The sequence below is a fragment of the Pagrus major genome, chromosome 19 (genome assembly GCF_040436345.1).
Source record: "Pagrus major chromosome 19, Pma_NU_1.0".
Lineage (NCBI taxonomy): Eukaryota > Metazoa > Chordata > Actinopteri > Spariformes > Sparidae > Pagrus > Pagrus major.
Window position 1 is genome coordinate 15,892,122 of NC_133233.1, and position 27,029 is coordinate 15,919,150.

General features: G+C 42.0%; 1 protein-coding gene across 2 annotated transcripts in view; it reads left to right on the top strand.

The window, feature by feature from the left end:
* Nucleotides 1–27,029, top strand: part of stau2 (staufen double-stranded RNA binding protein 2) — an 89,098-nt gene that overhangs the window by 50,586 nt on the left and 11,483 nt on the right. For both annotated transcript variants that reach the window (XM_073488874.1, XM_073488873.1), the window contains exon 13: nucleotides 10,970–11,083. In XM_073488874.1, coding sequence (XP_073344975.1) covers nucleotides 10,970–11,083 — 114 coding nt within the window. The remainder of the gene's footprint in view (nucleotides 1–10,969; nucleotides 11,084–27,029) is intronic.

Consider the following 27,029-nt stretch of genomic DNA (forward strand, 5'->3'; position numbering starts at 1 on the left):
TATGTTAGTGAGAGTGGTGTGAAAAAGCGGTGCTTTATCATAACAATGGTTTATATATCCCCTTATATTTATATATCCTGAGTCTTCTGGTTTCCTTTTGTGAATGAAGGATACAGACTACCGCTACCTGGTGTTATGGAAAAGTATTTCCTCTCATGCAGGAGCAGAATGTACGAGCTAGCCTGACGTCTGCTGTAGTATTTGTGTCTGTTTGGTGCGTCTGGGCCCATAGGCAGCATTTCCCCCAATGGTAAGCAAAGGTATAAAAGGTGCACTATGTAAAAAATTAAGTTTAAACCTCTCAAAAATTAAGTAAAATTAAGTAAAAAGTAAAACAGTGCTGACGTTATGTCAAAGATGATTTTGTACTGTGTTGCAGCGATATCTCTTGATGTTAGCATGCTAACCAGATAGCCCTTATCCACTGTGTACCTCAAGAGGTGACAGTCCGATTTAAACAAAACAGGGAGCCAGTTATGACGATATGAAACAAACTTAGCCATTTCAGATCTCAGCAATATACTCACAAAAGTAATCTTAAGTTACTAAAAATGTTATTATAACTGGAAGAGAATTGATAGAAAATTAAGAAGGTGAGACTTTAGTTGTAGTAAATCAGAATTGTCCTGTAAGGTAGTTGGTGTATGTTTGTATGGTGGTGCTTTGTTTCTTCTGCTATCCTGTCGAGGACGCCTCCCTGCTGATAGGCATGCAATTGTTTCAGATTTCACATTTATTTCATTTGTGGAATGTGGGCTTGTATTTCATTTTAACTGCCATCAATTAGGTAATAAAAGTCATAATTTAAACTTGGTTAAAGTATGAGACACCCTGCGGTACAGTAAGCACACACGCTAAAGTGACAGCACAGATGTTAGCGTGACCATGCATAAATATTACCACACATACACGCTTGCACATACACTTTCCTGTCCTTAATCTTCTCCCTCTTGGCCATTGCTGTAAATAAGAATGTCCTGCTCAACCTGTGTGGTTATAAAGCAGAAAACACACACACATGCACACACATCACTTCAAACCTCTCCACATAAGAGATGCAGGCTTTTTGTATTTAAAACGTGTGCTTAAAAAACCCTTTCCAAGAAGAAGAGAGCGCTGAAAGTGGTGCTCGAACAGAACAAGTGGACTCGTGTGGAGTCTCGGTAACACACTATCCGTTTTCTGTCTCTCACTGTGGACACTATTGGCAGGCTATGGATTTAGAGCTGGAACTAAACCTCACAGGTGCTTCTGACATTACCAGACTGGACACACACACAGCACAGAAACACACACTCGCTGTTAGCACTCTGAGGACTGCCCAGTGTCTTTTTTTAATCAGTGCCGGCTGATCTGCGGTACATACCATGCCACTGATACCAGCGCCTGTTCATTTAAGCTGCAGATGCTTTTTATCAGTTTGAGCGAAAACATTTTATCTTAACCTGCTGAGGGTTCCTTTGAAAGGCCTTTGTTATTGCTCTGAGCCTTCCTGTGTGTGTGTAACCTGAGAGAGCTCTGCTGCCTGGCCAAGCCCAAACACACTTGTACATATGCGCGCACACACACACACGCACACACAGCAGGTTCTGTTTAGTGGTAATGGAAGAGTTGGGCTAAGCCCGTGTGTGAAGTTTAAGTCCTTGTCGTTCTCATAGTGTACAAACCATATCGCATAAATATGAGCGAATTCACTGTCTGTGCGTCTTCTGCATACATTTATCTGAGTGAACACACACACAAGCACTACACGCGTATTTCCGTGTGTGTGTGTGTTTCTTTAGCAAGGAAATCAGGCTGTAATTGAGACGTTCAGACAATATGTGTTCTATTGAGGGAATGTTTCATATCATGTGGGTTTGTAATGAGAACCTCTGGTCGCCTACAAAGCCATGTTAGGCAGACCTTTTAAGGCTTATGTATTCTTATGTGTTTTTTATGGGCTAAACCACCACAGATTTCTAGTGTTTTTGCCAAAAAATGCACTTGTCTGCTTTTCCACTGCGCACGTCATGCGCCGCTTTGTGTCGAGCCGGCCACACTCGACAAAAAATGAGCGCTAACGACCGCCGTAAGTAATTTTTTAAAAGTAATTTGATAATAATCTCCTTGTCTGATTGGTAACTTTGTTTTTGTAATGTAATTATGTTATCCAAGTGAGCGGATTACAGTGACCAGCCAACACTGGATTAAAGCAGCTAAGTAAGCACTGAAGACATTCTCATAGTGTCTGTTTCATCCATCCAGCTCCACAGACAAAGGCCCGGGCCTACCTGCTAAGCCCTTCTTTTGATTTGATTGGAAAATAGCCTCTGGTGGAAGCTCTGACTGGATAAGCAACAGTGTGTTGTACTCGTGCCAGCTTGGAGAAAGGATGCTGGCACTTACTCTGGCGTATTTGTATGTATGTGTGCGTGTGTGTATTTCCTATTAATTTGGCTGGCGTGTTGTTGGCACGGCGGGTATGTGCGCTGGAAGTAGGGCAGAAACAAAGAAGCGGGAGGTAATAGACAACACATGGACCAAGGATGAAGTACTGAGTAAGAGCCACGTAACAGATTCTCCCTTTTTATTCTTTTTCCCGTCATTTCTGTCTTTGCGGTCTTTCATCATCTCATCTTCATCTGATCGCTTCCTCTTTTCCTATTTCTTCCTCTTTGCTTCCACAAAACTCTGCAATTTTCTCTCGCCATTTGAAGAAGTTGAAGGGTTTGACCCCGGCATTGCAGTCACCAGCTGCCCATTTATTCTGCCATCACATTACTTAATAGAGTCACCGCTTCACATTATTAACTATGACTTCCCTTTTAGGCGAGTGGCAGATTTTTATATAGAAGATCAACGATTGATGGAAATTTAATTTTTTTTTTCCCATGATACACACCTGGACTGAGACAAATCTGTCACTTCAGAGCTGATTTATTCCCTCTCATCCCTTCACAGGTGGTCTGCATGCACGTTATTTTTTCCAACCTGCTTGGTTCTTGGAAGACTGGAGTGTTTATCAGAGCTGCTCTCTCTGTTTGTCCGTGTCTGAATGTGAACTGGCAAAGTGATTCAGTGGATGAGCGAGTTAATGAAGAAGAGGGGAGTGAAAAGGGGCAGAGAGAGAAAGGAAGTGTGGATGAAAGACCTTGTGTGTGTGTGTCTGTGTGTCTGTCTGTGTGTGCGTGTGTGTGTGAGAGAGACAGAGATCACATGCTGCTTTTATTTGTGGACCAATACTGAGAATGATTTTAAGGACAACGATAATCTTAGTTTATCTTTGGTTCTCTTTGTGAGTCATAGTTTTCTTTTTAAACCAGATTTATGATTTGGATGAGTGGACCTAATTTGTTTACATCCACAACTTGAGTAATAAAACATGCTTTCATCCAAAGTGACACGCAGTGTTTTGTTCAGCTCCACGGGTGTGAAAACCCAAATTTTAAAATGAGACTATGTAACTTTTGCTGAACAGCAGTCAGTGTGGCTACAAGTTAATGCACTTTGCTTAGCAATTAGCATTAACGCTAAATTGTGTTATACCCCTTTCACACTGAACATCTGGCTTTTGTCTTCAATGGGAAAGAGTATAATGCTATGACGCACACTGAAGTTAAGGACGTTGGCGCGTAGATTGTTTTCCATTTGTCTCCGTTAAAGCAGCACTCGAACATTGTGCAGTCAGCAAGTTTTGAAGAGAGACTGAAGTAAAAAAAAGATATAAAAAAAGTAATTGTCAGTGGCCTCCATGTTGCTTCCTACTCTACCCTGAAGATTAGAGCACGTTCCTGATGTCAAATGTAATACACCAGAAGAAAAAACAGAAAGGCTAACTGGTCTACTGGCAATTAGATAGGAGTCAATGGCGTATTTTATCGGGTTTACCTGTGTTAAAAAAAAAACAACAACCCATAGATAAATAAATTTTGGTGTAAAAATGGTAAAGGTCAGGGCTGTTGGAATGAATTTCATGAGTCAAATATAATTCAAATGGTTAAAAAATGATAATGATATAAATAATAATAAAAAGTTAAATATTGCATATATGCAATTAATATTCAAATGAATCTCACTCTGAGTTGCATCGCATCGCACATTAGTTTGACAGAAAAGTGCAGGGGACCGCTGAAGTAAAGCACTTGTGCAGCAAGACAAAGAAACACTGAACTTGGTTTTTGATTAACATTTGTGAGGTAGCTCACTTAACGCTACGTAAACAGAAGCTTACAACACGTAGGGTGATGAAAACATTGTGTGTCCGGCTGATCTGCTCCCACAAATGGGCTTTTCTGTCTCAGTTATGATGTTTCTGGCCCTAAACACACGCAGAATAAGATGCTTTTGTCACGTCTGATGAACAATAACGTCTTCACAACATAACGTTCAGGGTGCTAACGTTAACCTCTAATGTTTAAATATCCGGCCTCCTCATCTTACCTGTGTCTAAACCTAATTATAATTTGCAAAAAAGCAGAAGTACATAATAAATATTGATAATATCCTATCCTTCTTTCAAAAATTACGTAGTCTCACTTTAAATCATGTCTGCTATGACGACAATTCGATTTGACATTTAGACAGCATGTCGTCACCCTGCCTTCTGGTTTTACTGTACATATATTAGATGACCCTTGTTAAAACAGAGGTGCATACAGTAAAAACAATATGACACAGAACAGGAAGCACGTATCTCATTATTTTTGCTGCACATAATACAATAAGCCATATTCCTAAGTAACTGGCAGGTACAGTGAATGTAGCACCTTTGTCAGCATGAATTAGAAATTACACCCCTCCTGAGGTTGTGCTGCTCTGGTTTTGCAAATGGAAAATATGACAGAACCACTTTGTGTATTGTAGCAGAGATTTAAAGCAGCCTGGGGAGTTTTGATGACCGGCATAAAGCATAACCTGATAGACTAGTTTGTGTTTATTTGAATGTACGTGAAGTTTTGTGGATAATTCTGAAGTGTGCACCATGAGAATAAGGGGTTAGATGTTAACTCTTAGTGACACAGGAAATTGCAACGTTTTATAAATTGTTAATATCCTCTTGCATATGGCGATCAAAGATACTGTACTGTAAACGTCCCAGGTTGTGTCTGGAAGAGTTGAGTGGTATCTACTGTGTCTATCAGTTCTGTCCACCTGCTAAATCCAAACGCAATAACACGGCAGAGATAGCGATCAGCTGAGTTATGTTATCTAGCCATGACAGGCTTAACTCGGGAGATGGATTTAGAGAGAAAAAGGGAGGGTTCCCGCACTCTTTGCCGTGCTGGAATCAGAACTTCTATGTTGGAAATCCCATGTTAATGAAAACACTATCCTTGGCGGGTGGCTGGTGTTGAAATCCATTCAGTACAGTTCCCAGGATTTCTCACACTTTCACGTTGTTTGTTCTTCTCTCTCTTCGCTTCCTTCTTTGGCCGTGTTGAAAAACCCCTTCAGATGGTGCCGACTACACCTTGTACCCGGCCTGGCAGTTTCTGCCCTCTCTTTTTTTTTTTTTTTTTTAATAAACCCTCCTCTTTTCCTGATCTCCGCTGCTGACTCTCATCTCTCTGTATCAACATCAAACGCCTGATCTGGTACAAACGTTCAAAGACTCTAACAGTTTGTTTCCAACTTCCTTGTCATCGTTTCATTCCTCTACTCTCTGTTTACTCTGGGATTTGCCTTAGAAAATACATTTTGGGATGGCTAATCCCACCACGTTTGATTTCTGCGGCAGCGTGATGGCTTCCAGCTGTGCTCTGCGGCATATTTGTGTGAAGAGCGATCTTCGAAAACAAGTTTTGTCGGTGGTATAAATCAGACCGTTAATGCTGTGCTGGCTCGGCGCACAGTCTCTCTGCTTACATGGTGGCCCTGTGTGTGCGTGTCGGTGCGTCTGCCTGTGTCTGTGCGTGTTTGGCAAAACTGAGTGATGATGTTTTTACACCACAATCAAGCCCATTTGCAAGCCTTTAAATCAAATACCCTCAAGTGCCAGCACAGCACATTGCAAATATGAATATGCAGCATAATCTTTTTTTTTTTACTTGCTTTTGTTCTTTGTGTTCTGATTGTATTGATCAAATTTCATGCAGTTCTCAACACTAGGCAGTGATAACAGCTGTGTGCCAGCACAGTCCCAGCATGGGCAGATGGAGGGTATGTTAACCTGGCACTTTGAATGGAATTCAAACAGTTCTCTCTTTATTATCTGCACATTATCTGTTGCTGTAAAAACATCTCGCCTGGCCCTGTCCAAAGATAAATAAATCCACCTAGCTTGGCAACCTCAGAGAAACATACACCCCCAGTGAAACCACAAATTATAGTTTTTACACACATTGTTGTACACATTACACAAAATAGCCATAACATGGTAATCAGCGAGCTTTAAAGGCGCTGGTAGGAAGGTTATCTGGTCCTTTAAACAGACCTCCGCTAGCTGTCTTTCTGCTAAGCTGATGGCTCTAGCATCATTTTTAATGTACAGACACAAGAGTGGTACCAATTATCTCAACTAACTCTGGACAAGAAAGCAAATAGGTATATTTCACAATGTGTTGAGCTATTTCATGAAATTGTACTTACTAAGAGTGCATACCTCCACCAAGATTAACAATTCCCTTTAATCCATTCCAGCCAAATCCAGTATCAAATGAAACATGTTTAATTCCACTAGATCCAGATTTTTATTTGGCTCCACATCAAATTGTACTTAATCATAGATACCAGCCATCTAGATATGCCTAATTTTTCATCAATATCTATGCATTATTCCCTGCAAAATTAACAGAAGTGCCCAATCTTAAAGAAAGATTGAACAATTCCTGGATCAGTCCCTTAATCCAGATCCACACCAAAAGTTAATTGAGTCTATTCTGGGTCCATCCAAGTTCTGTGGAAATCCTTTCAGTAGTTTTTGTGTAATCCTGCTGACAAACCAACCAACCAACAAATTACATGGACGAAAACATAACCTCCCTGATGAGGGGAATCTCATCTCAAGAGAAAGAGGCAGCTGGAAGAGCAGGTGGATCAAGCCAAATAAGTAGCTTAAAAAGATAACAAGAGACTTTTAACCGTTTCTTACTATAAAACATACCCTCATCTGTTTACAGAAGAAATGAGGACAGCAATGCTTCAACTATCTTGATTTTTTTAACATAGCACAGCACAGATCTTTCTAGATGGTAGCAAGTAACCATTACACAGTCGAGCTAAAATAGTTAAAATAAAACTAGGCAACTGTTCTGCCACAGTTTAGCCATCTGAATGCACATACTCTGCTACACTTGTAACTCTAGCTACTTTTGGATTTATTATTTTGATACCCATCCCTGTTTTTGGCATTCTTGTATTGCCTGCAAAATACGACAGAATCAGCTCAGTTGAATTATCAGCTTCCTCTATTGGATTGCGTAAGAATGCACAGAATTTCTCTAGAAAATCTATTTTGGGGTTTTTGATAATGGCTTCCTCAGAACTTGGACCTTTTTCATTCAACTTCTCTCGGGCAAAGTGCTCTCAAGGTTTTTAGAGTAGCATCTTTGTTTGCCCTGAACCTCCTGCCATTTGGAGTTGTGAAAGGTGTATTAACAGTGTGCTTTAAACACTCTTGACCCCTGATGTCCCCACTGAAGTGTCTCGGCTTGGACCTCTAATTGCTTCTCACCAACAATGACAGCGTCGCTCAGCTGAGGGGGCCTGTTTATTTTAGTAAAATGGAAGTTATTTCCTTGCTCTTTGACTTTCCGCTGCCTGCACTCAACTTATTCTGGAAACCTGCAGTGCTTGTGTTCTTTGGTTTTAACTGGAGTAACACGCCTAATAAGTATTTGTTTTTGCAGTTACCTTGACAGCATTGTGTAACACGGTCCTAATGATATGGAAATTTGCATCTAAGTCTGTTGTGTGTTTGTGCACTCACTTGTGTTCTCTTTGGTAGGTGTGCACATGCATATTTGTACACTTAACATTAGCGCTATGACTGTGATTTGCTTTTTAGTTTGTGCATGTTCGCGTTTGTTCGAATGAAGAGGAACATTTGAAGAGGAGCGATCCAGCTTTAGAAGCCAGATGTCAGAGGTCGTTCCACATTAGTGCCGCCGATCAATCGCAGGCCTTGCGTAACTCTCCTGCTTCTTTGTCTCTAAAGGAAGTGGATTAGAGGCTGTTTTTTTCTGAGGTGGGACCTGGGATGATTAGTTAGGCCTGTTTAGAATGCATGCACTCACAGATCCATACAAACATGCACTCAAAACAGACGGCCTGGATGGGAGAAAAGGCGGTTTGTTTTTAAGATGCTCGTTATTTTCGTTTCCGACAAATCAACGCAACTGAGATGTTGCAACGCAAGTGTCTTTCCCGCTTGCAGGTCAGAGACGATGGAAAATCCCCAAAGTAATCAGGAACATTCACTATCTTCATCAACAAGCCACCAAGAAAGTAAGACATCCAGGCGTTGTTGGGTGATTTGCTGTGGAGCAAGTCATGTTTATTTATATAGTCCAATATCACGTGCAATTTGTCAGTGGGCATGAGAGGCTGACAACAGCAGTTTTCCCAGACCCATCTTAAGATCTGTTAGAGGATAAGAAAAAGGAAAGGAAAACTTGAGCACATAAGGAAACCAGACAGTGCTTTGAGCCTGTACTTATGCACAGCGATGCCTTGAATTAAATGCTATCAGAATTGGTCAAGAAAATTGCAGTTGTTGCTTCTCTAACAGTAATGGGATCATAAACCAGCTGTAAGATAACAATACGTTAATCATTTGTAGACAAACACCCTCCTAAATTCCTCAGACTGAACGCTTTCAGGCAAAAACATACATAAAACACAGACAAACGTCTACTTTTACTACTTGTACTACTTGTAAAGCACTTAAATAATGTCTAATACTACATTTTAATAACTTATGTAATAATGAATTTCTGTCATTGTTGTTGGGTTACACAAGCTTCAACTGGTGTTCGAGACCTCCTGATCTTTGCCCCCTCACGGTCAAAGATACGTTGTAATTGGTAGTTTCCATCAACTGAACATACACACTTGTGTGCACATACACTCGCGCAGACAATGGGGGAAGTTGGAAATTACTAGAAATTTGATATATCCAAGCATATATCTCTTTACAATGAGAGACTGAGAGAGCGTCTGTTTCCTCCAGCGCCATGGAAGGGCCTCACCCTCGGCTGGAGTCCTGACAGCTCGCAATGGATGAACCGAGTGAAGTGCCCGCCGATCAGACAGCATGATTACACAATACATCACAGGCTCCCATCCACAGGCCTTTATACGGCCTTTATGGACCAGAATAGTGGACAGTTACGCTTACAAACACAAAGATTCATATCTTAAAACCAAAAACATAGTCCTGTACGTCTTCAAACACAGGCTAAATTCAGAAGATTATGGAAGAAGCTGTATTTTCAGCTCATTTTACACATTTTTTTAAACTCCTTTTTGCCAAACAAGTATATTTCTATCCCTAAAACATCCCCCTCCTCTGTTTTTTCTTCTCTCTCTCCTCAATGTTGAAGTCTGGAGAATTTATTAGAGATTAACTTGTCAGAGAAGGCTTTTTCCACAGCTCACTTTACTACATTCATCATTCATACACATAACAGATAGCATTCCACAATTTATCACTGTGGACCCATCTCCTCATCAGCAGGTGTGTGCGTGTGTACACATGCACACCAGTATATGTGTGTGTCTACTCATGTACTGTACGTAACATCACATATCTCTGTGCGCACATGTTCATGTCTCCGCTCGTACCCTTTGATGGGTCTGCGTCCTAATGGGCAGACATCCATGCGTCTGGCTGGCTGGAGCACACACACACACACACACACACCCACATATGATCATAACTCATTCAGAGACACACACACACTCGCTCTGGAAGGTTTCAGTCACAGGTCGTATACAGCCTGCATGTGCGCACACACGCGAGTTCAGCATGTATAGCCAACAGTGTAGGCTAAATAAGATGAACACACACTTGATTAGAAGAACGTAATAACTTCAACCTTCTCAGCCAACAAATATACACAGAGACAAACCAACACCCCCATTTTATATAAATTTGGCAGTTACTGATGTCAACGTGTTTTCAGCACATCTTTCTATGATATTATCTGTCATGGAAGTCATTCATAAATCTACAGAAGTATGTAAAATTGATTTGTGCATCTTGATTGTGGTATTCATTGTAACAAATTCAACTCGTGATGGCTCAGAAAACAGGATTTTTTTTATTATGCCTGACTTACAGTATCTGTTGAGTTTGAAGTGCAGTCCATTTGTGCTGACGTAGCTAGAAGCTCTCTTATGTTCAGAGCTGTACCCTTCCATACCTGCAAGCTCACTTTTGTCATTAGCTCATTGACATCTGGAACCCATTTTGAATCAGTAATGTGTCTCTTGTCCCTTCTGTCCTTTGTCCGATTCTCTTCTTTCACTTCTTGTAGTTATTTGCGTCACTTATCAAGATGCCTGCAGCTGTCCTGGGCATAAGTAGGCCAGGCAAACGCATGCACACGTAAACATGCAAATACACACATGTGTACCAAGTGAGAGCAGTGAGAAGTAGGGCAGACAAGTGTGCTGTATTACCGAAGCCCTTGGATCTCAGGAGCAGCCGGTCCCAGAGGAGCATCATGTCATAACAGTCCTGATTGCACAGCATTTAGGAGTGCCTGCAGAGTTAACCTCTCAATGATGAGAGGTCGCCAGTGATGTCATCACCACCCCTTCAAGATGCCCCCTCCTCAATTACACATCCTTGCATTCATTCCCCTTGCCATCCCTGTACGGCTGTGTGGGGTAATTTCCACAAATGCTCTGTGGTGGCAATTAGACATGCAAGATTTACTCTCAAGCCAAGCACTTCCCACTGAAAACTTGAGAGGCTTCAGTTGTCTTTTGTGCTCTGACTGATGTTTTCCTGTATTTACTCTACGCCTTCCCTCTCTTCCAGGTGCAGTACAGTGATGCGCAGAGTGGTAAGGATTTCGTGACCTATCTGACCCTCTCCCCTGTGCAAATGACTTTCCACGGCACCGGGAGCACCCTCCAAGCCAGCCATGACCAGGTGGGTGTGTGGGAGTGTGTATATATGCATGTGAAGGGGAGGCTGAGTGTCACACCTGCTACATGGTTTGTTGCATATTGCATACATAAAAATCAAATATTGTAGATAAGATTAAGTCTACACAAGAAAATGAGGTTACGATGAATCTGTTTCAGTGAGCTGCAAACAGTTGAGAATAATACAAACCTAATAATCAGTGTTGAGCAAGTTACTCGGGGAGGTGTAATGAGTTACTCTTCACTTATTACTCTGTTAATAAGTAATAATATTACTTTACATGTTACTTGGTATCAAAAGTACTTAGTTGCGTTACTCGTTATCTTACTATATAACTTTTACATAGGTATCAACTCCTTCATGACATAACTTATATACATAACTAATAATATTACAGTAATATATTACTATAATGCTTTACTGCTGAACGCTGCTTATAATATAGTATCCAATATCATTTCTTTCTTACATAAAAACATAAAGTAAACTAACATTTTGTAATAAAGAAATGTCTGGGTAAAGTAGGGCTGCACAATTAATTGAAGTACTATACTACTAACTACTATTGAAGTACAATACAGTAAGTGTAATATCCGAATCGCAAGAAGCTGAAATTTCTTGACAAATGTTAAGTGTCTGACAAAACAGCGTTATAATAAAGTACTGCAATCCTGCAGATATACCCTGGCTTATAGTTTTTGTTCTACAAATGTGAGAAAACATTTTTGGTTCAGACACCGATAAATGTCCCATCATCATGGCTTCAGTAGTTTTTGGTTTTTTTTGAGTGAAAATAAACATTTTGATGCAAATATCATCTTTCCCACTAATTGTGATAATCGTAATATATGTCAAAAATAACCACAATATGTTTTTTTGACCATATCGTGCAGTCCTCAGGTAAAGATATTTTGCAGCTGAATAATGAACTTTATTATCATAAATGGCAGTAATAAGTTGATTAGAAATTTTGAACAGTAAATATTAATGTGCTGTTGAGTCATAACTATAGATAAAAATATGTATAACTGAATTTCAAATATACATTAAAAATCCTGTCACTAAATCAATTAATGCTGCAGTTTGTCCAAGATACAAGGTACAATAAACAGCAATTCTGGCAAACCAGTAATGACTGATGATACGAGGCAGACTCTACTCTTCACTGAAGTGTAGCATATAGTGTGTATATTTATATAGGGCATGTTGTGAGGAGACTTTGGCCTCATCCTCCAATTAATACAAAAGCCTTGGCTCCATGAGATTAGTGTTAATCAGCAGAACCACCTGTGATAATCATCGCTCAGTGTATTTCTTCTTAATAAGCCTCTGTTACACCCAAACACAACCGCCAATTTCGTCAAAGTAATCCCCATCCTCATACATGAGAGAGTACCTCCACAACTTGTAGTGTCACCCGTCTTTCTCTCTCCCTCCCTCTCTAGTTTTCTCACTCACTCTCTCTCACATACTCCCCGTATTCAGAAGGAGGCTCTTTGTCTTGTGTTGCCCAAGCAGAAAACCAGTTGCTTACATTCTATCATCTAAACATAGGACGCCCCTTTATTCAGCAGTCTTCAAAGCTTTAATAAAGGGCCGACCCGGGCCTTGAATGGGACAGCTGACGGGGGCTAGTGCCGCCACCGCTAACTGAGAGCCAAGCCAATATAGGCCAGGCAGGTCTGCGTCCTCGGGACCTGTTGTTGCCAGGAGCACTGGGGCATGACCGACTGTTAGAGAAGGCCTTTCTTCTTCTCTTCTCAGTACAGTGAGGAGTACGACCACAAAGGGAGCACCTAACAATAAGGGGTCACCCTCAGCAGCCCCCCAAACCCAAACACTTGTTGAACAAAGTAGGGCTGAAGGCGTCACACATTTGGTTCGATAGTGATGATGCGTGGACGCTGGCAGCTGTGAGGATGGATCGGTTGTCGATGTACTAATAAGCGCCATAGAGCTACCTGTAAGTTCAGTAGCACCTCAAACGCCTGTTGCACATGTTCAGATCAATCCATCAGTTCAACAGAGCTCCACGTGTTTCCTGTGCCACGTGTTGGCCTTGGCACCCATGCACACAAACACACACCTTGCACTTTTATCTGTGTAATTAGACATTGTAAATCTGATGAGATTGAGCAGGGGGGATCTCTTGGCTAAGAGGTGATAAAAACCTTTCCTGGAGCATGTCTCACACACAAATCGCACAGTAATGTGTGGAGACTCCTGTGCGTTTCGTTCTGCATCTGTGGGGGAATTTCCTGCTCCGTTATCAGCGCTGTCATGGAGGTTTATGTCAGGTAGACCAGAGCAATTGATAAAGATCACCAGCCAAAGGAAATCCTCTCCACACCTCTCTACCCATGATGTATGAAGGAAAAGATGTATAGGATATGGGCTGCAGTTCCGGATTAGTGGCTGTGGAAATAACTGTTGGCAAAACAGCACTTGATGAAAAGTAAGCAAGATGTGGATTAATTTATAGCCGTTAGAAACGTATGACTTTGATTTACAGGTTTGTGACTCTTTGTTGTTTGCAAACAATAATAGGCATTACTGTCATCTGTGCGTTAATTGATTACTTGTGTGTTCTAATTGTTTTATTGTGTACTCTTGGGTTTTGTCTACATTTGGCAACACAAGGATATGTTTTAGCCTTTGTTGTTGGTCTCAGAGGTGTAATCAACACATGCTGCGCTGTAAATCCAAATTAAAACAATTAGATTCAGTTACCAATCATCACATTTAAGTAGCCTCCAAACGAGTATAAAACAATGAGTTACGGAAAGCACACACATGGTGTCAAAACTTCTTACTTATTGTTACAGATCAGAGAATGGATGTAATCAGTTAATGAGCTGTAAAACAATAGCAGTAAGCATGCTCACTATGAATAATGCTTGTTATTTTGGTTAAAACAAAAAAGCATGCTTCTCTCCCACCTCTGTTTGCGCCTGGCTCTTTCTCTGCCTGCTAGCCATTCATTATCACTATTAGGTAATGTCCAGGGCTCGATCTTTGTTGCATGCCATACCCCTTTTTATTTGCATGTTTCCTGTCTCTAAACTGACTGAGATAGAAGCAAAAAAAAAAAACTTAACAGATGCCTCAGCTATTAATGACTTTAGTAATAAGTATATCCGTCAACTATGTAAACACAGAAGTCACTCTAGTATTACATACGGTAGCATAACTGAAAGTTTCACAGGTTCAAGTGTTAAACATAACAGCCAAACCTTTGTCAGTTAATTAATGTGTTTTATGTATATGTTTACATTTGCATACATGGGGAAATTTGGGGTTCAAAGTTAAAGCATGCAACATGTAATGATTTTAGTTTAAAACAAACACAAAGTAGCAAAGAATAACAGTTTTCATGATACCTATGTTATGCTGGGGAAAACCTCCCAGCACTCCAAAGCTCACGGCTAATGGTATAGACGACACCAACGCCCCCTAGTGCTCCAAGCTCTCATTCCGGACCACTAGCTGCACTGCTAACTGAGCTACTAACTATAGGCAGCTTCAGCTAGCAGCGGTTACTCTTTTGATATGCTGCTTCCTATTTGTTTGCATACATTCCAGTCAGTGAATACTTGAGCACCTAGCTCCTGTTTCAGTTAAGTTAAGGCCGTTAGCCACATGGTGTTTTGTGTACATTTGTGTTTAATAATGTTTCAGATGAGTTTTAATATAAATGGAGTTATGTATCTTTAATGCACTGGCTCACATGTGAACAGTGGACGACAACTAATTACCTGTTGAAGGTGCGGAGTTGGTTATCTGAGGGTAAAACCTTGAGGGTAAAGCCTTCTGTTTTACAGTAAACATTAATGATTGAGAGCAGAAGTGTTGTCAGTGTAACTTTTACAATGGTCTGCTCTTTATCAATAAGTGCAAGCAAACACACACACACACACACACACACACAAGCACTTACACATAAACACACACCACAGTGCTTAGTTGCCAGAATCCTTGGCCTTGTGCAGACATTCCTGGAGGGCCTGTATGTGTGAGAGATATACAGCTGAGTGCTCTTTCTGACCTTATGTGCCATCTACTCGGTGCCATCTGCCAAACACATGTGAGCCCGTAGGCTGCGACGCTCGCCTAAACTCGCCTGGAGCCAAAAATGTTTGTCAACATGTTCTCCACTTGAGCTCCAAATGACAGTATGTTTAATTGATATCTTAAACCAAGTAGACGAGAAGGACAAAACACAGCGTTGACAGGTTTTTGCACTGTGCAAACAATATGTTTAACCCTGCTTACAGCCTCAGACTCATGATCTCAGCTCCCATATTCAGCTGTAGGTTTATTTTTAGGTGACCTCTTGTTTGAAGCACCCTCAAATGTACAGCTACGGGTTACTACTTGCTGCCTGCTCAAACTATCTCAAGGTCACATCATCTTTGCTTAGTTAAATCTGCACTCGCTCAAATTGATCTGTGAGCCGCAAGACCAAATTAAAAGCCATCGCGCTGGGATATATATTTAGACATTTTTTTCCGACAGGACTACATGCTTTTTAGACAGGCTGATTTCTGTGTTTGTTCTGCAGAGCTGAAGTAACTCTCTGGCAGTCCCTCCATGGCGGCAGTGGGACACCAGGGGGGCTGAGGCCCACTGAGCTGTGTGTGAGGTGTCGCTGGTCCAACATGAGCGGCCCGCAATCGAAGATGACAGGGTGACTGTTGTCTGCCACTAGACTCTGTGTGCGTTTGTGTGTGTGTATGGGGTGGCTTTGCGTGCAGTAATGTCCTCAGCTGAGCCACCCCAGGCCCCGGGGGCCCTGTCTCCCAGATTGTCAGCTGTGGCTGCTTGGCTTTCCTGCAGCAAGAGCACATTTTGGCTGATTTGATCCGACGTGTTAAACATAGTGGATCAGGATTAAAATGTGTTGTAGACATGCTTTCAGGTAATGAGGCCTACTTTTTAATATTTTTTTTCTAGATTTATTTCTTGTAATTGTACCAGGCCTGCCAGGTCTCTCCTGTGTCCCTCGAAATGTAATTTGTCCCTTTTCTATGTGCATTTTGTAATTTAGCTAAGGAAAGGTTAGGTTTTCCATAGCCTGCCTATGAACTGAGATGATTTCCCTTGTGAAAAGGCCTTTCACCTTACCACAGCACCATTTGGTCACATGCTTGCTCTCGACTGTTTCTGTTATCTTATGTCAGATTCACAAACACACAGGATAACCATGCCATCGGGTTACCCAGTCCTCCCTATAGAAACAAAACTCTAAAATTAATTGGGTTTCCGACCTTGTCAATGGTATGTGGATTTTTGCTGCAAGCAGAGTTGTGATGAGGAAACAAAAGGATGAAGGGCTGTAGGGGAGTGATAATGAGGACCAGTGGTGAGGAGGACATTTGTTTACATTTTGCCGGCATTCCTGCCTTGATTCCTTTGACAAAAAAAATGAGAGAGCAAAAGAGTGACAGTGGGAGAGCGTGGTGGCAGCAAGAGGGTAGACGGGACTGATTCATGGCGTGGTGACTGCTGGGATGGTCTTCAGAGATCCCCCATGGAGCTCAGCAGAACAGCAGGAGAGGGAGCTGCAAGAGGGGTGGAGGGTGTACGGGCCTCGTGTTTGAAGTCTTTCCTTCCCGACTGGGGCACAGACATTACCCAAGGCTGGGCTCCTCTCAGGGGGTCTCGCAGGAGTGTTACCCAACCAGGCAGGCAGCTGTTGGACAGCCTCTCCTCCCTTCTTATCTGTCTTGTCTGTCTCCTCTTTATGTGCCAGTGTTGTGTAACCAAACGCAGCACCTGGACGTATCCTAAATCACGTTATGTGAAGAAAACAGGGGAGTGGGACCTAATCTGCATTGACATGGCCTGAAGGTTTTCAGTGAATGTGGAGCAGACTTTTCTGAGTGCACTGAAGACCAGAATATTTGGGTCAAGACGTAACATGCCAAATGCTCGAAAGGACATTATAAATATTTGGCTAATGTTAAGTCACAGCTGAGTGAAATGATCCAAATCTCTGGCCTGTAGGAGTGTTCATCTGTTGCTTCAGTGAGCTGAGCCAGCCCAAGAGCTCCTCAGCTACATGGCAACAGGTCATAAGTGGAAATGAAAGAACCAATACAGTCCAGATTACAAAAACTGGAACTTTTTTTAACATTATATGCAACTCATTAACTTTGTAGGAGCAGTTGCTTTTGATGGCTTGCAGTAAAAGCACAGAAAATGGGAAATCATGTCAGTACCTGTCTTTCTTTTCTTTGTGCGCCTGTGGTGACCAATGGGGAGAGAATAAACATGAAGAATGAATATGAATAAACTATCTTCTGCTCTCATTATGGGAGTTTAACAGGAGTTTGACATGTTGGCTGTAGATCATGTACCTGTTCCTATTACTGTAATTATTTACAGCTTCCCTGCATTGTCTACTGAAGATAACAGTAGACCGAGTTGCGAGTTGTATAAACGTAGGCAATCTGACAAAGTATTATAATTTCACCGCCACCCGATTGACCGGCAACTGAAAAGACGATGGATAGTGAAATTCTGGAGGGACATCAGGCTTTATTTCAAGGGAAAACAACAAATTTGATTACCCTTTAGCTACCGTTAGACAACAGCTAACGTTAGCATTCGACCTGTCATTTTTCATAATACCACCCTGAGCTCCCAGCCCAGACCGCTAGCTACACGACTAACTGAGCTAACTACCTAACTAATGTCAGTTACATACTGCACCTTTAATCCTTGTTTAAGCAGAAGCATTTGACTTGCTCTGTCTGCCTCATCAAAACAAACAGGAGAACCATGAGGCCTAATTTCTTTGCCAGAATGCTGCTAGTAGCTTTTAAGATTTTTGGAAAATGGTCTGGTATATGAACAACTTCTTTACTATGTGACGTGTGCAGTGAAAGAGTTGCGCCTCTTCTGTGCAGGGTTTTAGTGTTTGAATGTTTTAATGCAATCAATTAAAAAAAGAATTGAGTATATAATATGACAGTAATGATCAGAGTTTGCAGCAGGAGACACATGTTTGCAGAGCTCTCATTCTTCACTATAATTAGCTCACATCATAGGGAACCAGAGGGGGAGCAGTCACAGACACCTCCCCTGCTACCCCTCAACACCACCTTTCAAAGGAGCTTGTACCTTGCTTCCCTCCCCAACACCACCTCGACCAGCACTCCCGCCGTCAGACCCACCCAACCCCTGCTGCTCCCCATACCCAAGCCCAATCCGTTCCCGCCCCGGAGAGAGGACAAAGTGAAGCATCCACGGAGCGATCCATCACTCCCGCCTGTCTTCCCGCATGCCCTCCTCAGGAAACACCTTTCAGACCGGGAGATTAGAGTGTGACGGGAGAGGAGAGGAGCAGTGAAAGAATGATGGAGGAGGAGGAAGAGGGGGTAAATGATTCAGAGAGGGAGAGAGAGAGAGAGCGAAATTGATTGAATGGGGATACGTGAGATTGATGAGGACAGGGAATGGGAAAATTTGGAGATAGAAGTACCTGTCTTTCTTTTCTTTGTGCGCCTGTGGTGACCAATGGGGAGAGAATAAACATGAACTTGCCCATTAGGGGACGTGCTGATAGCTCCAAGTGGCCCCTTGGAACATTAGCATGTCTATTAAGAGCTGACATGGTGTGGAAGTGATCACACACACACACACTCTGAACCTTACTTACTTTTAACAAAATATTAAATTCAGTTGAATACAGTTCAAAGACGAGATATTTAGAGGGGGACAAGGACTGTATCAATCAATCAATTTTTTGCTGATTCTGGCGATCCTCTCTAGAGCAGTGTTTGGTTTGTCCATCCAGGGCTACTGTAGATATAGACATTGGTGATTCTACACAAACAAAAACATAATCATGATTATTATATTCCAAATCAACCGATAGATCTTCCTAAATACCCCTAAATTCTACAGACCGGACCTTTAACGTTCAAGCTATCCATGTAACCGTGCTTATAATTTTATCTGCTGGAGGTTTTTACCTCCAAACAGAAAACAACAGAGACTAAGGGAGTTTCGTCTGTGGTGCTCAAATCAATAAAAATGCATTTAGGATATTCAACAGCTCCAGCAGCTCTTTCCCTCGCACTTTGATAATCCCCAGAACATGCTGTCAACAGTCTTTACAGAGACCATTTATTTGGGAGAATGTAACTCCAATTAAACTGTTCAGTTCAGAGTAATACATTTTTGGTATATATAAATGACCATTAACAGTTTGAAAGAAAGCCACTGACATTCTGTCACATGTGCCATCAGAAAGCATTTCATGGGGGTTGCCAGATTGCATGTGTGCAATGTGTGCAAGCAGGCTTCTGTCACATGAAACAATATTTACCCACAAGTGCTGGCTGACCAGATGATAACAGATGATTCTGTTCAGTCCTTATGAAAACAAAACTGAAATGCCTGCATCTGCGCTCCAGGCTGTTGGCATGCGTTTGTAAAGTATGTGCTAGAAAGTAACTCGACACTTTCTAGTTGGTGGAGGTGTGTAAAATTGTCAGACGCTCAAAAATATGGAGAGCATGACCAATAGTGTTACACTACCTGCCAGTTTAGATTAAGATATTAGATGTTTTTGTTTTAATTTGTGAAAAAAATACAAATTCAGTTCCGTTAAGGAAGAAAGTAAATGGAAGTCATGTGTTTTTTAAAGTTTCAACATTCAAAATAAGTATCCTCCAGACCTGTTGGTTTCTTAGACCTGTCAGACCAGGCTGATTGCCTTAAGGCATCAAAAAGGCGTTACATTCATTATCGCCTCCATGCGAACAGGAGTAAGATGTTTTGGCAGTGGCCTTGCAACCTTCAGTGCTGTCAAGCTCTGTGTGTGATTTCCCACACACACAAATTTAGCGTGGATAAAGGTCCCTTAACCGATCGCACCTCTCTTCAATCATCGTCCCTGTGGGAGGCATCAGCGAGCCAGGCTGCTAATTCGCTACCTACCGCTCTTTGTAGCATCTCTGCCTCATTAACTTAATGCCATTTGATACTGAGTGATAGTTCGCCTCGCTGAGAAGGTCCCCGAGATAAGGGCCCGGTATTTAATCTTTTTCCTCTGCGTTGCCTTCTCCCAGTGACAACGTGTGAGATATGTCACCTGTGGAGAAAACACCTTTTCTAACACAGTTAGGTTTTCACAAGATTAACATGTCTCCTGTGTTTCATAATCAGCATTATGCAAACTATTTAACTGTCTCCCATTGTATTTTACCATCCTAATATACAAACTATACTACAGTAGAGGGATATCAAAGTGAGCATTAATGAATATTCACCTATGTGTGTCTGCAGCTCCCTACAACACCTTGTGGATGTAGATTAAACAGAGGACCTTGTCCCACCCTTTGAGAGGTGCACAATGCATCGAACATCTATTGTGCAACTCCGTTTTAAAAAGCCCTTTAACTTGATATGCGACACACGTCTTTGTGGTTAAAAACTTCTAAGAATTCATCCTCATAAGCAAATCACACACTGACAGTAATTGCAGGCGCACCTCTCAAGTATGAAAACAACCACACATATATACACACACACTGCACAATGACCTGCATTGTTAGTTGTAATTATACTCTTTTGTTGCTTTCCTGACTTACTGAAATCAGATCTCCCAGATCTTCAGAGGCTATTTGTTTGTAAAAGTTGTTTTTGATTTCAGTCAAACACAATGTGATTAGGGTACATCTTTCTAAAATTACAGGCCATCACTCAGATTTCGCTGACAGGTCCGTAGCCGTACAAGACGCGGCTTCTCCTGCCTGTCACAGAATTACTACAAGTGATTTATTTAACCCCCACGACTACCATGAGGCAAAAAGATGAGCCTTTGTTTCATGGCAGTCATGAATCGGGCCCTAAATGACCCTTACTGTTCAGTGGCAGGTAACGACGCTTCCAGTGGTGGGAGTCAGGTCGTTAATGTCCCATGTTAGGATCAGTGCTCTGTGGCTGCGTACTGAGTTATGGAGATGAGCGTAGCGACTGCGGAATGTTTTTCTGTCTGTCTGAGCCCCCCCCCCCCCCCCCCCCCCCCCACCTCCCTCCCACTACAACCACCTTCCTCTCATCTGGATGTTAACGCATTCTCAGGCCTCAAACAGCAGACATTTTGAAACTCTCAAAACAACAGCCACATCGGGGGTAACACCAGTTACGACTAAGGTGTCACACACTCCTGTGGTTTAAGTAAACACTGTGTGTGTGTGTGTGTGTGTGCTTGTGTGTGTGTGTGTGTGTGTGTGTGTGTGTGTGTGTGTGTGTGTGTGTGTGTGTGTGTGTGTGTGTGTGTCAGTCAGTCAGCCTCATAACAGTATCTCAGTATCTTCATGATCTTCCAAATCTCCTCTGTAAATAAAGTCACAAGTGACAGCTTGTGTTCTGTTTTACATGCAAATTCAGCCCAACCTTTTGCATTCAGTGGAGATAAGGAAGGATTAAGCAAACCACACTGTCAGTGCCTAACTGTGAGAGGAAGAAATCGCAACAGCAAGTGAAATAGGAGATGCATTGCAATTTTTTTATAATTATTATTATTTTGCATGTCTTAGCTGGCTGAAGAAAAGGCAGACTTGCTCTCGCCTGTTGCGTATGACAGCTCTCACAAGCTTAACTGTTTTGCTGATTTAGCAAGCATTTATCTTGAATATGATCTAGTGTTTTGATGAATGCATTTTGATGTGAATTTATTTGTGAGACCCTTTTATATGAGTAAGCAAAGTGTAAAATAACACATTGCGTTTTCACAGGGAGTTACTGTGCTGCACTATTTCTTGGCCAGGACTTCTTGGACTCTCTGCTGGTTGCTTGGAAACTGCTTTCAGCCAAGAAATAGTCTGGCAAATGACCCCCCCATAAAATGTTTAATTGTCGTTTTGCACTTGTTTGTAATGAATCAAAGATGCAATATGTAAGATTTTTAGTTGAAAACATTCAAAAATGAACTAAGATTATCCACATAACAAGAAGATTAAACAGTTATGACATTATGACGTGTATGTACTCTCTACTGACGTGACCATTGTTAAGCAGCTAGGCCCTGGCCCATCCCGGTCTAAAGGGTGTAAAGACCAACACTTTCCCGGTGCTTCAAGCTCCCAGTCCAGACCGCTAACTGCACAACTAACAGAGCTCAACAGCTAACAACAGCTACCGTTAGCAGCAGCTAGAATTTACCCAATGTGCTGCCTCGTATTCGTTTTGAGTATGAATTTGACAAAAAAAATACATAAAATGTAATAAATGAGCATTATAGGTGCTTGTAGGCATTTTTTTTTTATTCAAGACAGAAATAGGCTAGCCGTTTCTCCCTGTTTTCACTCTTTGTGCTAAACTAAGCTAAGCAGCAGCTAACTCCCGCTACATATCTATTGTGCAGATGTGAGAGTGGCATCATTCTTCTCATCTAACTCTCTGTAAGACAAAAAAGACTGTCATTATTTTTCAGAATGGTTTAACATAATAATAATAATTAATTGGGGTGTCTCTCAAGGTTCCATTTTAGGATTCCTGAAATTCTACCCATGGTAGTTTTTGCCAATTATATTGATTGCATAGAAATATGTTGTCTTCATGTTCCTTTCTGTGCCTCAGGAGTATCTCTACATGTTACTGGTTTTGATTAGATGCTCTCAGCATCAATCAGAGGATGTGTAGAAAGACTGTAGCATATACGTAACAGCAATTCTTGTCGTCAGGAAAATCTTCATTTTAAATCCATATGCAACTCATCTGGGTTTGTTATGGATGCATAGACTAAAGGAAACCAAAGTACACCATTATGTCACAGTCATTTATCCTTCTACAGAACGCACACCCCAATTTACCGTGAGTGGAAGGAAAATTATGTTTTGATTGAACGTCTATAGGTGCTCTGTAAACTGTACATGTGCAACAGAGGAAGGCATTTCATCTCACACACATTGTGTTGGAGTGATGCTGTAATGACTTTCCCAAAACGGTGTGATTTATTGTACATTCTTTCAAGTGAGAGGTCTAATGCAGCATAGTTACTAAATAAACATTTGTTTTAGAGGCCCCCTTTTCCTCTGGGACGTCTTCTCTATTCCTAATTCCCCTCTACTTCTCACTTAACCCACACTCATTCTCTTTCTTTTACTCTGTTTCTCCGTCTGTCTCTCTCTCTTTTGAGTCTCACCGCCACATACACATCTCCCTTGTGCCCAGTGAGTAAACGTGGAACCGTGTGAGCCTTCAGGAGGACTTTGAAATGAGACATGGCTGGGACATCAGAGGACTCTGCCACTCTCAATGAAGCCTGCTTGATTTATAAGAGAGCAGGGAATGGGGGGGTTGTTTCCAGAGGCACACAAGGCCATGAGGTCCTCCATTAGTACCCTGACCCCTGTTTCATGGGACCAACCACTGCATAGGAGGAGAGGGAGGAGAAGAATGGCGGGATGGATGGATGGTGGACATGGGGGGCTTGTGTGTGAGGGGGTCTTTTCTTTTTTTGTACCATAGAAAGTCTGCTATTTACATTTTCACCGCTGAGAAGGCAGCAGAAATGAGAAACCCAAGCTCGGTCATTTGTCAGTGGCCTGTGGTGTCCTGACTTAAACGTCTGCTGGTTGTACCTGATCCCTCGCTCAGGCCCATCCCTGCTCCCTCTTTTACGATTCCTCTCACAGTTTTACTGTCCGCAATCTAATTAGCTGTGTCTTAATCACGTGTTAAAGCGCAGCACCTTCCTGGTGTTTACTGTCTGTTTGCCATGCTGTAAAAATGTGTGAGGTGGCTCGTAAAAACTCACCCACAGAGGATTAAGTACTCACTCTCCTTTAATGGACAAAATCACAGCACCAGTGACAAATAATGGGTTGTACAGTGGAAGAGATTGACATTGTTGCATCTTTAAACTATTTACACCAACTACAGTATTCTGGGAAAATTGGAACTTGGAAAATTAGTTCCAGTCATTTAATTTTAATCCCATTAGACTGTATTTTGCTCCTAATGCATGACATAATAGAGAAATGTATTTGACTAGAGAAAATGATGCCCTCATTTAGCCAAGTGCCAAAATTGGTGTTGTATATCTCTGTAGATTTATCTTTGCTTCTTTCCACTGCTGTCTTTCTGTGTTGGTTTCTGAGGGACTCCATGGTGCGTTCAAGTGCACCTCCATAAAAATTTAAACAATAGCAATAACACAGCCGTCAGTGCTGAAAAAAATTGAATCCTGACCTTAAAATCGAAGGTTAAATCAAATTGTAGATTTGGAGAATTGTGACACCCCTAGTCACTACGTATGCTGGTGGCATGGCTTTACATGAGACGTTAAAGCATGAGAAACATAGATCCATCATCTTACCCTCCAAACAACCACACTGTCAAGTCGTGGAGTTTATTTCAGCGTGACTCCACAGACTATTGTCCTCTCTGCTGTCATCCATACAGCTCTGTTCATAGCCTCTGTGATGGACTTCCGTCTCTCTGACCTCGCTGTGTGTCAAGCTGTAAGTGACATAACAGTGACTTTGAAATCCAATATGGGCAGCCAGAGCGCCTTAAGAGAAGATCCTGTCATGCTGCTTTCATTCTGCATGCCTACGTCAATCTATCTTTGCTCATCATGTCAGCCATTCTGTGTTTGCGGACTGAATCCATGTTGGCTTTGTTCCCATTGAGATGGGTTCTTGTTGTTTATGAACACTTTGAGACAGCCCTGCCGGCTTTCAGCTAATTCGGGAATGGCATTATGCGAACATTTTTTAAAAGACATATGTTTTCAGTGTGCATCATTACGCTTCTCCCCGTCGCATTCCATCTTTGGCTAGTTAGGTTGGCCCCCGGACCTATTCATCAGAAAACCAGCCTGGTTGTAGGAGCCGTACCCAGTAAGACCTGCCTCTTGATATAAGCATACTGGAATTTATTGTTTTCAGTAAACATGTCTTATACATAATCTGTGACTGCAATACACATGGCCAGTTGCCATAGAAACATAGTATGGTTTTCATAACACTTCAGGGGCTCCCTCAGGCATCGTGGGTCTCAATCGACTCCAATCACACACTGAGCTGCAGCCCCAGTCAGTTTTTCTTGGGATTTAGGTACAAGACAAAATATCCATCCATGTCTTATAGGCCCAGTGAGCATGCTGGGTAATGAGAAACAGTCACAGGCCTTGTGGGGATCCATAGCAAATTATAAAACACCGCAACAGGTTTTACAGGCGTGTCCCTCGTGTGTACGAGGTGATTAAAAGTCAACGCAGAATGGAGCTGAGGGAGCTACAAGGAGGAAGAGACAAGAGGAAGAAGGTGTAAAACGCCGTCTGACTGCACGTCCTCTCTTGTTACCGGATGTCCTCGTCCACCAGACATCCACTCTCTCTTACACACCGCCATGTCTGACAAGAAAATATAAAGGGCTCGTGACGGAGAGTCTGGGATTATTGCATGCAGCTGGCGGCTGTCACAGTGAGACACTTAGCCCCTCTCCCTTCACCCTTTATCTTAACCCTTTCCTATACTACATCCCCAAGACCCTCTTTTTTGCCTTTCCACACCTGTAAGTCTCCTCTGTAAATCGTGTCACTCTTTTTTGTTAAAGAGGGGGTCAGTACGCTTCAAACTAAGTGCTTATTGGATCACCGAACAGTGTCTTAAACCCCATTCCCCATACCTGTCTGATAAAGAACCTAGCCATCCAAAGCATTCTTCACATGAAAGCTTCCATCTCTCTTTTTGTGCATGAAACTTTTGCAATACCATTAATGCCTTCGACAAGAGACCAAGAAATTTTGCGCCATTAATCTATCAACCATTATCGCATCTCTCGCTATAGAATCAAGTTTTCCTGTTCAAAACAGGTAAGACTTTCCTTTAGTCATGTTCAGGCTGTATTTTGTACAAACTGCATCGTTCCAAGCACACCCCAGGCCTGAACACATACTGAGGTTCTGAGCTCAAGGCAACAAGCAGCTGTTTTCATTCTGACGTAATAGGGGGTTTTAATAACTTCTCTGTAAAGTAAAGTTGCTGCTTTGATGACTCATTGGACCTATCTCCTAATTTACTGTATTTTAGCCTCCATCCGTTGCCCAACGATGCAGAAATAATTGGATTCCAATTTTAACGGAAGGGCTGATAACGGCCAGCAATGGTCTTTGACATCCAGGCTGATATCCTCACCAGCAATTGATACGGCCCTCTGCAGTATCTTTACTAAATTCACTATCTATGCAAATGGGTGAAAGTGATTAAGACCTTGGATCCTACCTCTGGTGTGGGCTGCCCTTCCCAGCTACAGATTGACTTGGTCTATTTTCTTCTGGTTGTGTAGCAGCCAGGCAACAACAACAGCCATCACATTTGCATCCCCACCCAGGCTCTGCTTGTACCACTGCCCACTTTAACTGGGCTGTGCACTTCATCACCAAGCAAACAGTGAGTTTGTCATTTTGAATTCAGGACAATGAAAATTGGCAGGAAAAGAGCAGTTGAGAGGATCATATGGTCGATCTTTGACACAAAGAGAAAAGTGGAAAGGAAAGGGAGATTAGGAAGCAGAAAAGAGAGAAACGGGACCCCCCTCGAGACCGATCACTATCTCTCTGCGATAAGAGCGCGAGTGCCTGAAGGCTGGCTTTTCTTCCCACAGCTTTTTATACCTCCCCTGGGCAATTTGAGTCCAATTGTTCGGGATTATAGAAGCTTCTCCCTTCGGCATAGAAAGTTGGATGTTTGCAGGTGGAGATGAGGTGATGTAACACTGCTTCGGAGTCACTGGGGAAACCTGAGCGAAACAGACATGAGCCATATAAGACAGCCAGGAGGGTATTTCCCCAAATCTTCCACCATGACTTTATTAATAGCCCAGAAGGTGTATCTTCAGGAGGATATTCAATGATCTTCTCGACTTCCCCATGTGAAGCATCTTTGATCCTTTGGATGACTTAGAAACTATTGCTGATGAAGCA